Source organism: Phalangium opilio, unplaced genomic scaffold (assembly GCF_054372755.1).
Source record: "Phalangium opilio isolate 3A_F unplaced genomic scaffold, DU_Popi_V2 ptg000200l_1, whole genome shotgun sequence".
In the NCBI taxonomy this organism is placed as follows: Eukaryota; Metazoa; Arthropoda; class Arachnida; order Opiliones; family Phalangiidae; genus Phalangium; species Phalangium opilio.
In genome coordinates this window covers 479,894-489,379 of record NW_028324213.1, presented here as the reverse complement: position 1 = coordinate 489,379, position 9,486 = coordinate 479,894, and the positions used below count along the sequence as shown (strand labels likewise).

At 33.6% G+C, this 9,486-nt stretch overlaps 2 protein-coding genes across 2 annotated transcripts; one reads left to right on the top strand and one right to left on the bottom strand.

Moving 5' to 3' along the window:
* The first annotated feature begins 1,169 nt into the window (after nt 1-1,169).
* LOC149621756 (uncharacterized) lies at nt 1,170-1,985 on the top strand. Its single transcript, XM_089853648.1, has 2 exons — nt 1,170-1,470; nt 1,546-1,985. Exons 1-2 carry the CDS (start codon nt 1,206-1,208, stop codon nt 1,983-1,985), a joined length of 705 nt encoding a protein of 234 aa, XP_089709774.1. The 5' UTR covers nt 1,170-1,205.
* A 145-nt stretch (nt 1,986-2,130) lies between these two features.
* LOC149621755 (uncharacterized) lies at nt 2,131-4,249 on the bottom strand. Its single transcript, XM_089853647.1, has 2 exons — nt 3,587-4,249; nt 2,131-3,501 (listed from the first exon to the last, which is right to left on the bottom strand). Exons 1-2 carry the CDS (start codon nt 4,184-4,186, stop codon nt 2,131-2,133), a joined length of 1,971 nt encoding a protein of 656 aa, XP_089709773.1. The 5' UTR covers nt 4,187-4,249.
* Nucleotides 4,250-9,486: the final 5,237 nt, after the last annotated feature.

The window sequence follows — 9,486 nt, the reverse complement described above, 5'->3', positions numbered from 1 at the left end:
ACCAACAACCCTTAAGATAAACCAATGTTTAAACTGTAAATATGCAACAAACTGCTTAACAAAAGCTAAGAAAAGATACTTGGCGGAAACCCCCACAAGAAAATACAAGCGTCAAACATCACTAGTAACTTCAGTGTTGGAAACGTAACCCCCTCAAGTAAGAAGCTACGCCTAACAAGACTTAGGAAAGCAAAAACAATATTAAACTGAAAATTAACGAAAGTGGAAGCTAAACTGAAATCTAGGGAAGTTGAGCTTGACAGAGATCAATCCGATGAAATGGAAGCTATCACCGACTTCATTAATAATAACTGCACTGACGAACTTAATACGATTTTGAATGATCCTAAACTTTTGAGAAGAAGGAAGGAGTTGCTTAAGAAAGCGTGGGAGAAGGACTCCAAAATGAAAGAAAAAAATGACAAAGAAGAGTTTAGAAAAGACCAAGAAAGATGTAAAACTGGTAAGAGGACAAACCGTTGGAGCGCAATTACTCTCAGGATTGCCTTGGCTATTTACTGCCGAAGTCCAGCAGCTTTTAAGGCTATGAGAAGCTTCAAGATACTAAATCTACCAAGTGAAGCGACTTTAAAAAGGAAATCAAAGAAGTTTTCATTAAAACCCGGGATAAACCAAGAATATTTAGCTGAAGAGGGAGAAAAGTACCGGGCCTTTCAGATGGAAAAGGAGAAAAAAGGCGATAGAAAACCACAAGGCATAGGAGTAACGATTTTTGACGAAGTTAAAGTGATAGATAAAGTGATTTGGAATTCTAAATCAAACGAATTCAAAGGTTTTGCCATGCCAAGAGAATCTTTCAATGACTTAAATGACATTTTTGAACCCAAGCACTCCAAAGCTCCCTCTGCTACACAATATATCTTGCAATTTATCTGGAGGGATCTTACATCAGACTACCATCTCATTGGACCTTATTTCACCTCTTCATCATCGTTTCAACAACACTTTGTTGCTGATGCTCTTTTTAAAACTTTGGAGGTGTTTCATGCTTATGGATTTTGTATTTTAGGGCTAGTGTGTGATGGTGCTAGTGAGAATTTGGCTTTGATCAAAGGAACGCTTGGACTAAAGGGTCCAATACCGACTGACACAGGAAATCTAAGGTTCCATCCCAATTTTCAGAATCCTTTTGTGCAGGAAAACTAATTCATTGGATTATATGCCCTTCACACCAGCTTAAAAGTATGGTCCAAGCCCTTTTCTCGTCCAAACCCAATGGACCTAAACAGTTCTCCAGAGGCGGTATAGATTTTGGTTGGCGTGATATTCAAGCTCTAAAGCGTAGAGAAGAAGCTAGATTTGAGAGGAAGGAAACTAGGTTTGTCCCAAAACTCCTTACCAGCTACATTATTAGAGATTCGTGGACCCGTTTGAACGTCACCCCCAGCAAGATCATGCAACAAGAACCGGTTTTATCAGAATTGTACGACTTTGCAATAGGGAGAATTGGTAAAGAAGAAGAGAGGAAAAGCGCAAAATTAACATACGATTATTTAAGAGCGTGCAATCAATTATTTGAAAAAGGTTTATTGGCAAAAGAGATGATAACTGTGGAAGATCTTAGTTGTATCGACTCAATTAAATTGGGATTTGCATATTTCACGGATTGGGTTAACGAGGTGTTGGAAAACCCAGATATAAACTTGACCTCCCCACTTCAAACAGAATTCTTAAGTTGGCAGACCTGGGATTTACTAAGAATCTGTGTATACGGAATGATCGACTTATCTGAAGATTTCTTATTACAGTATCCTGAGTATTTCATCTCTCCACCACGAGTAAATGGAAGTTCCATTGAAAGCTTTTTCTCCCAAGTTAAATACGCAGCAGGGAGCAAAACTTCGGGCATTTCCTACGAAGCTGGCTTAAAAGCAGTGTTATGCAAAGGGAATATTCACGGTCATAATGCTAGTAACAGGGACATAAGGGACACTCATCTGTACATCCAAAATGTTACTTTTTAAATTAAATTTTCTATTTTTAAGTTTAAGACTTTACAACCAGTGACTGGAAGCAAACATACGATTAGCTCATGCTTTTACAAAATAAACAATTTTCAAATTTAAAGGAACAAATGGTTTTTATTTCAAAAACAAACAAAATTAACACTCAACTATATTCAAACTCTTTGAAAATCTTTCTTTGGCGCACTCTAGCGCTTTTCCTTGTGGTTATAAGAGGTTTGCCTTTATGAGCTTTGCAAATTGGATTGGTGTTTTCGAGTAATACTTGTTCATCAGGTATAAAGGCTGAGACTTTGGATATCACAGTTTTACTCGCAGGATTGTCAATTTTTTTAGGAATAACAGTTTCATTTTCAGGATTGTCTATTTTTTTAGGAATAATAGTTCCATTTTCAGGATTCACTATTTTTTCAGGAATAACAGTTCCGTTTTCTGGATTGACTAGTTTTTTAGGGAGCACAGTTTCATTTTCAGGACTAGCAATGTTTTTGGGAATCACAGTTTCATTTTCAGGACTAGCAATGTTTTTGGGAATCACAGTTTCATTTTCAGAACTAGCAATGTTTTTGGGAATCACATTTTTATTTTTAGGATTAACAATTTTTTTAGTTATCACATTTTTATTTTTAGGATTAACTATTTTTTTATTTATCACAGTTTCATTTTTACGACTAACAATGTTTTTAGATTTCTCAATGGATTTATCCATTAAACTTGTTTCTACTTCACTTGACATTGTCTTGGTATCAGTTGTAACTTCAAAGAGCTTCTTTTGACGTACTCTACCACTTGCCCTCACGTTTGATCTCTTACCCAAACAATGTAATTCCTGCGTATATTTTAACTGTGTTGAAAGCTTGCTTGGAGTATTAAATGTTGCAACTTCCGGTATAACAGTTGTAGTTGGTAGCACAGTTTTAGGAGGTAGAGGTTGTTTCCATTTATGATGATCTTCATTAGAGTAATTTTTTGATTCTATCAATTCTTGTGCAGCTTTAGTTTTCTTAGAGGCAGCAGAGGTAGAAACGCTAGTGGATTGTTTTCTTTTTCTAGACGGAACTGGCATTTCATCCTCCTGAGCTTCTAGATCTTCGATAACTTTAATGCCAAGTTTGGAGAGGTTTTTAACTGAATTAGAATTTCTTTTTATGGTTAGAGTTGGTAGAATATCGTCCTGAATTTCAAGATCTTCATAATCATCTTCAATCAGGTTCTTTTTCTTACCAGGTTTTGAAAGGTTTTTAACCTTTTTAGTTAATTTTTTATTTCTCGTAACCGCAGCATACAGTTTATCCCTCAAATTTTGCCCGCCTTTACCAAGGCTTGAACTTTCTCTGGCAATTTTATCTTTAAATCCCTCAAGGAATTCTTGAATCCTTGAATTTACTAATTTTCTTAACCAAATTTGGAAAAAATCTTTCACACCTGGGTTTGTTGGGGGACAATCTGAGGGTAAACCCCTACAAAACAAGATCCAAAAGGTGTTTAAATGTTTGTTTATTTCTTCTTTGCAAACCTAAAAATAATTAAAATAACCTTTAGAACAACAACAGAAACAAAAAAAGCAATATTCTAGTACTTATAATAAATTATGATTATACCTTTATCATATTTTCTCTGTTGATCTCGAAACCTTCGGTAGACGCAAATTTTCTTGTAAGGTTTATTACAAGTCGAATGAAGGGTAGAAATTCTTTTTTTGGAATCATTAAACCTCCTTTTTTCCCATAATCACGTATCTTCAAACAAATGGGCAAATTTGCTTCTTTTTCTTGTTTTGATTGGCAAATAACTCTAATCATTCTATAAACGTTGCGTTCCCTAATTTTTTGACTCAAAGAAAAGCTGTACTTTTCTTTTAATAATTTTGTAACGTTTTTTATCTGACCAATTGAACCACCAGCCAGTTTGTACAATGTAGCTTCAGATTCGGACCCCATGAGGTTTCCATTTAAAGAAAAAAACTGCTCAAATGCTACCAGCTGCTTATCAATTTCTTCAGGTGTATGTTCCATAACAGCGTTACTATCAATGTTTTCCAATAATTGGGCATCTATGTCAAAATCTATATCTGACCTTTCAAATTCATTAACATCTGTGTCTTCCTCTTTCTCAGGTTCGATCTGAAGACCACCAAAGTCGTAATTCTTTTGAGATTCTCTTAGTTTTGAGAGACTGAAGTCATAAACCACTCGAACCATAAAATTGAAAATTATTTCAAGATCACGCCTATCACAGTTGGTTCCGACTAGGTATTCTTCAACATTTTCAAAAAAGCTGTCTTTTAATTTACTTGCTTCATTCAAATATTGCAATTTGAAAGTGATGATTGTTCCAAATGGTATTAACGGTCTTGGAGGTTTTGGCTTCTTTGTGTCACATTCCTTCTTTTGCTTATTTAAAAATAGTTTGGGTGTCACAATAGGCTTCTTTAAAAATGGGTTGGGCCTTTCTTTAAGTTTTTCAATTAATTCTTTAGAAGCATTATTAAAAATTTTACTAAGGTTTTCTAGATGACTATGAAGTTGTTGTTTAGCTCTTATTTTTTGATAGAGTTTGGTTCTCTCACCATAAATAGTTCCTGCCTCTGAATTTAAATGAGTTTCTTTGATTTGGGCTTTATCTAAAAATTTCCAAAATTCTGCCATTTTAATGCGAAAAAAACCCTAACAAATCATTAATATAAACTCAAAATACGACTGTGAGTCTGTGACCCGCGAACAATCACAACATTTCCAAAACGTCGTCTGCTTATACTAACTACCGTTCAGTTCAGTTTCATTGGTTGATCTCTTTTTCCGGTTTTTTACCGGAAATACGTAAGCGCCGAGAGTAGTGTTATTTTCTCTCACTGGGGTTCGCATATAGGTAACACTTTTTTGGCGGGAAGAAAATGCTGGATACATTAGGCCAGTGTGGCTGAGTGACTTATAGGGAGCTAGTATATGATTCACTCATGATAATAATAATAGTAATATAAGCTTTGTCTACGAAGGGATTTCCACACTAAGCCTTTGGCTCATTTACAGGTGGGTCCTTTTACAACGCATAGAGGGGTGATGGCTAGCCCCTTTGCCACAGCTAACCTACAGCGCCCTATACTAACTATTACCGTTAACCTCTGCAAGTTTTGATATTCGAGGCTCTTTTAATGTGTTATACGATACCATCGGAAATTATCCAATTTTTATCTAAAGCAAAAATATAAAAATCTATTGGAAGAAGGGTCTGTAAAACAGGTGTAAATAGTCACAATTGGACAAAATATGGTATTTTATTAAACAGGTTTATATCAAAAATTCTAATCATTTTTTTGCGTTTAGTTGCGGAAGGTTTTTAACATTCATTAAAAGAAAAAAGACGAACAATGCCCATCTCGGGTATGAAAATTTGGATTTATTTTTAAATCTAATAAATTAAGGAGATGCAAAAAGTGTAAGTCAAGATAAGTCAAAAATTGTAGGAATTAAAATATTGTAGATGTAATAAATCAAAGAAACACAAAATAGAATTTACTCTAAATATCAATTAAACAGGTATTTATCAAATATATGATTTTTAAGTGCAATATATAATATCTAGCTACATCCTAAATAAAAATATATGAAAAACAAACCATTGGAACACTTTGTTTTTTCTTAAGGAAGTAAAAAATTAGCATTGAAATGGGCTCTTTGAATAATTTAATATAAGAGGAAGTTGTTAAAAACCCTATTTTAAGTTTAAGTAACGATGCCTTTCGTAAATATATCCTTCTAACCTTTGTAATTCTTTAGAGTGTATTAGATTATAAATATTGAAATATATTATACAAAAACGAGTTTTTCTTCGTAGTCCTTAAAAAAACTGTACATATAGAAAATCCTTGGCGACACTTTTTCAAACCCACAAAGGCGCAGAAATTAGAAATTATTACTTTATTACAATTTGAATATAAGTTTAATCAATACGAGAAATTTGGTTTTAATTGCGTAGTTCAAGCATTCACTATGATTCGAAATTTTACAACAAAAACGTCTAACTCTCAAAAAAACTATCCACCTCGTAATGTTAAGCTTCAAAGTGATTAAAATTACGATTTCGGAATCAGCATAAATAGAAAATCCCTGTGCTCTAACCTATTTTATTGTGGAAATGCATAAAAAACCTTTCTTTTAAAAAATAGTTCTGTACAAAATTAATTCTTGTTTCGAATATCGAACCGAATTTTTTCCTCTCAATCCATTAAGCTATATTATATAATATTCACAAAAATTCTATTTTTGGCTATAAAAAAATTTTAAATATTATTGCGGGAGTGAAAAGGGATTCAAGCTGGATTGATATTTCTCTTTGCATGAGAAAACTCCCAATTTTTAGATTCCACAATTCATTTTTTCTCTGGCGCGCGTTACGGTGAGCAAACGAGACGAGTTTATAGCCCTTTCGCCCCCCCCTGTCCCGACCTTCTGAGTTGAGACTGAAGCTCGTTTATGTTTCTCTCTGCGCAAGCGCGACGTTTTAAACTTATCTTCCACAGACGCATTTTAAAAAGGGGGTTTAAGCAGACAGAGTGTACCCCTTTCCGCTGACGTATTACCCCCTTTCTCACCGGATCTATCTCTCTATCATTCTACTGAGGACTGCGGCTCCCTTTGACGCCCCTTTTGATACCGGTCTATATTCGTTAAGTACCGTAGCATTGGCTTTATGCAGTTTTCGATTGTCATTAAATTATCTGAAACTTATTATAATATATACTGATCTTCACCATAAAATAGTGGGTGTCTGCTATTTGTCCCGCATTTTTTCGTTAAGCAAAATCCATTACTGTGAATGTGGAGCTTTATGTTTTTAGTATATCTATAATGGAAAACGGCATAACTGTGTTCTGAAATATTTCCCACGATGTGTAGTACGTAGTTTCCAACCAAAGAAGTTAAAAGAAAGGAATGGAGTCGGTAGGTCAGGGTTTGGTTTGGATAACAACTTCCAGTAAGAAAACGTGGCGCTAACAAGGCAGAAGGAATGTAGCAACCACAGTTTACTGGAAGGCAGTTTCCAAAAATCCTTAATTCTTGAATCCTTTTGGGTCTTCAGGTGTTTTTGTTATACTGCGGAAGGCAGGTATCAGGAAAAGTTTCCATTCCTTACTTTTATATTATTTATTACAACGGACCATAAGCATGAGCATAGCCCACGAGCTTGCTTTTATAGCGGCAGCAGCTTGCGTCGTGATGCGCGTGATCGAGTGGGCTATGACATGAGACCTTTGAGCCAACGGTTTTTCATGTTTTTTGCTTCTAGTGAAAATAATGCGATTTATCTAGATATCGTATAACGAAGCAAAAATATCTTCGTGTTTTGATGTCTTTCTGTTAAATTGAAATCTGTAGTAAATCATATTTTGTGTTTTAGTTTGAATTAATACATCCGCTATGGGGACTCCATTCCCAACATTATTTTATTATCCTTCATATGGATGAATAAAAGTTAACTTCGAAGGTTGTCGTGTTCAAAAAAAAAAACCTTTTACTTGAAATTTAAAATTTACACCATTTTGTGTCTAATTTTGGATTTTTAAGACCCTTTACGGGGACCTTTGAGCCAACGGTTTTTAATGTTTTTTGATTTTAGTGAAAATAATGCGATTTATCTAGATATCGTATAACGAAGTTGAAATATCTTCGTGTTTTTGATGTCTTACTGTTAAATTGAAATTTGTAATAAATAACATTTTGTGTTTAAATTTGAATTACTACATCCGCTATGGGGACCCCATTCCCAACATTATTTTATTATCCTTCATATGGATGAATAAAAGTTAACTTCGAAGGTTGTCGTGTTCAAAAAAACCTTTTACTTGAAATTTAAAATTTACACCAATTTGTGTCTAATTTTGGATTTTTAAACCCTTTACGGGGACCTTTGAGCCAACGGTTTTTCATGTTTTTTGCTTCTAGTGAAAATAATGCGATTTATCTAGGTATCGTAAAACGAAGTAGAAATATCTTCGTGTTTTTGATTTCCTTCTGTTAAATTGAAATCTGTAGTAAATCATATTTTGTGTTTTAGTTTGAATTAATACATCCGCTATGGGGACCCCATTCCCAACATTATTTTATTATCCTTCATATGGATGAATAAAAGTTAACTTCGAAGGTTGTCGTGTTCAAAAAAACCCTTTTACTTGAAATCTAAAATTTACACCATTTTGTGTCTAATTTTGGATTTTTAAGACCCTTTACGGGGACCTTTGAGCCAACGGTTTTTCATGTTTTTTGCTTTTAGTGAAAATAATGCGATTTATCTAGATATCGTATAACGAACTAGAAATATCTTCGTGTTTTTGATGTCTTACTGTTTAATTGAAATTTGTAATAAATATAATTTTGTGTTTAAATTTGAATTACTACATCCGCTATGGGGACCCCATTCCCAACAATATTTTATTATCCTTCATATGGATGAATAAAAGTTAACTTCGAAGGTTGTCGTGTTCAAAAAAACCTTTTACTTGAAATTTAAAATTTACACCATTTTGTGTCTAATTTTGGATTTTTAAACCCTTTACGGGGACCTTTGAGCCAACGGTTTTTCATGTTTTTTGCTTCTAGTGAAAATAATGCGATTTATCTAGGTATCGTAAAACGAAGTAGAAATATCTTCGTGTTTTTGATGTCTTACTGTTAAATTGAAATTTGTAATAAATAACATTTTGTGTTTAAATTTGAATTACTAAATCCGCTATGGGGACCCCATTCCCAACAATATTTTATTATCCTTCATATGGATGAATAAAAGTTAACTTCGAAGGTTGTCGTGTTCAAAAAAACCTTTTACTTGAAATTTAAAATTTACACCATTTTGTGTCTAATTTTGGATTTTTAAACCCTTTACGGGGACCTTTGAGCCAACGGTTTTTCATGTTTTTTGCTTTTAGTGAAAATAATGCGATTTATCTAGATATCGTATAACGAACTAGAAATATCTTCGTGTTTTTGATGTCTTACTGTTAAATTGAAATTTGTAATAAATAACATTTTGTGTTTAAATTTGAATTACTACATCCGCTATGGGGACCCCATTCCCAACAATATTTTATTATCCTTCATATGGATGAATAAAAGTTAACTTCGAAGGTTGTCGTGTTCAAAAAAACCTTTTACTTGAAATTTAAAATTTACACCATTTTGTGTCTAATTTTGGATTTTTAAACCCTTTACGGGGACCTTTGAGCCAACGGTTTTTCATGTTTTTTGCTTCTAGTGAAAATAATGCGATTTATCTAGGTATCGTAAAACGAAGTAGAAATATCTTCGTGTTTTTGATTTCCTTCTGTTAAATTGAAATCTGTAGTAAATCATATTTTGTGTTTTAGTTTGAATTAATACATCCGCTATGGGGACCCCATTCCCAACATTATTTTATTATCCTTCATATGGATGAATAAAAGTTAACTTCGAAGGTTGTCGTGTTCAAAAAAACCCTTTTACTTGAAATCTAAAATTTACACCATTTT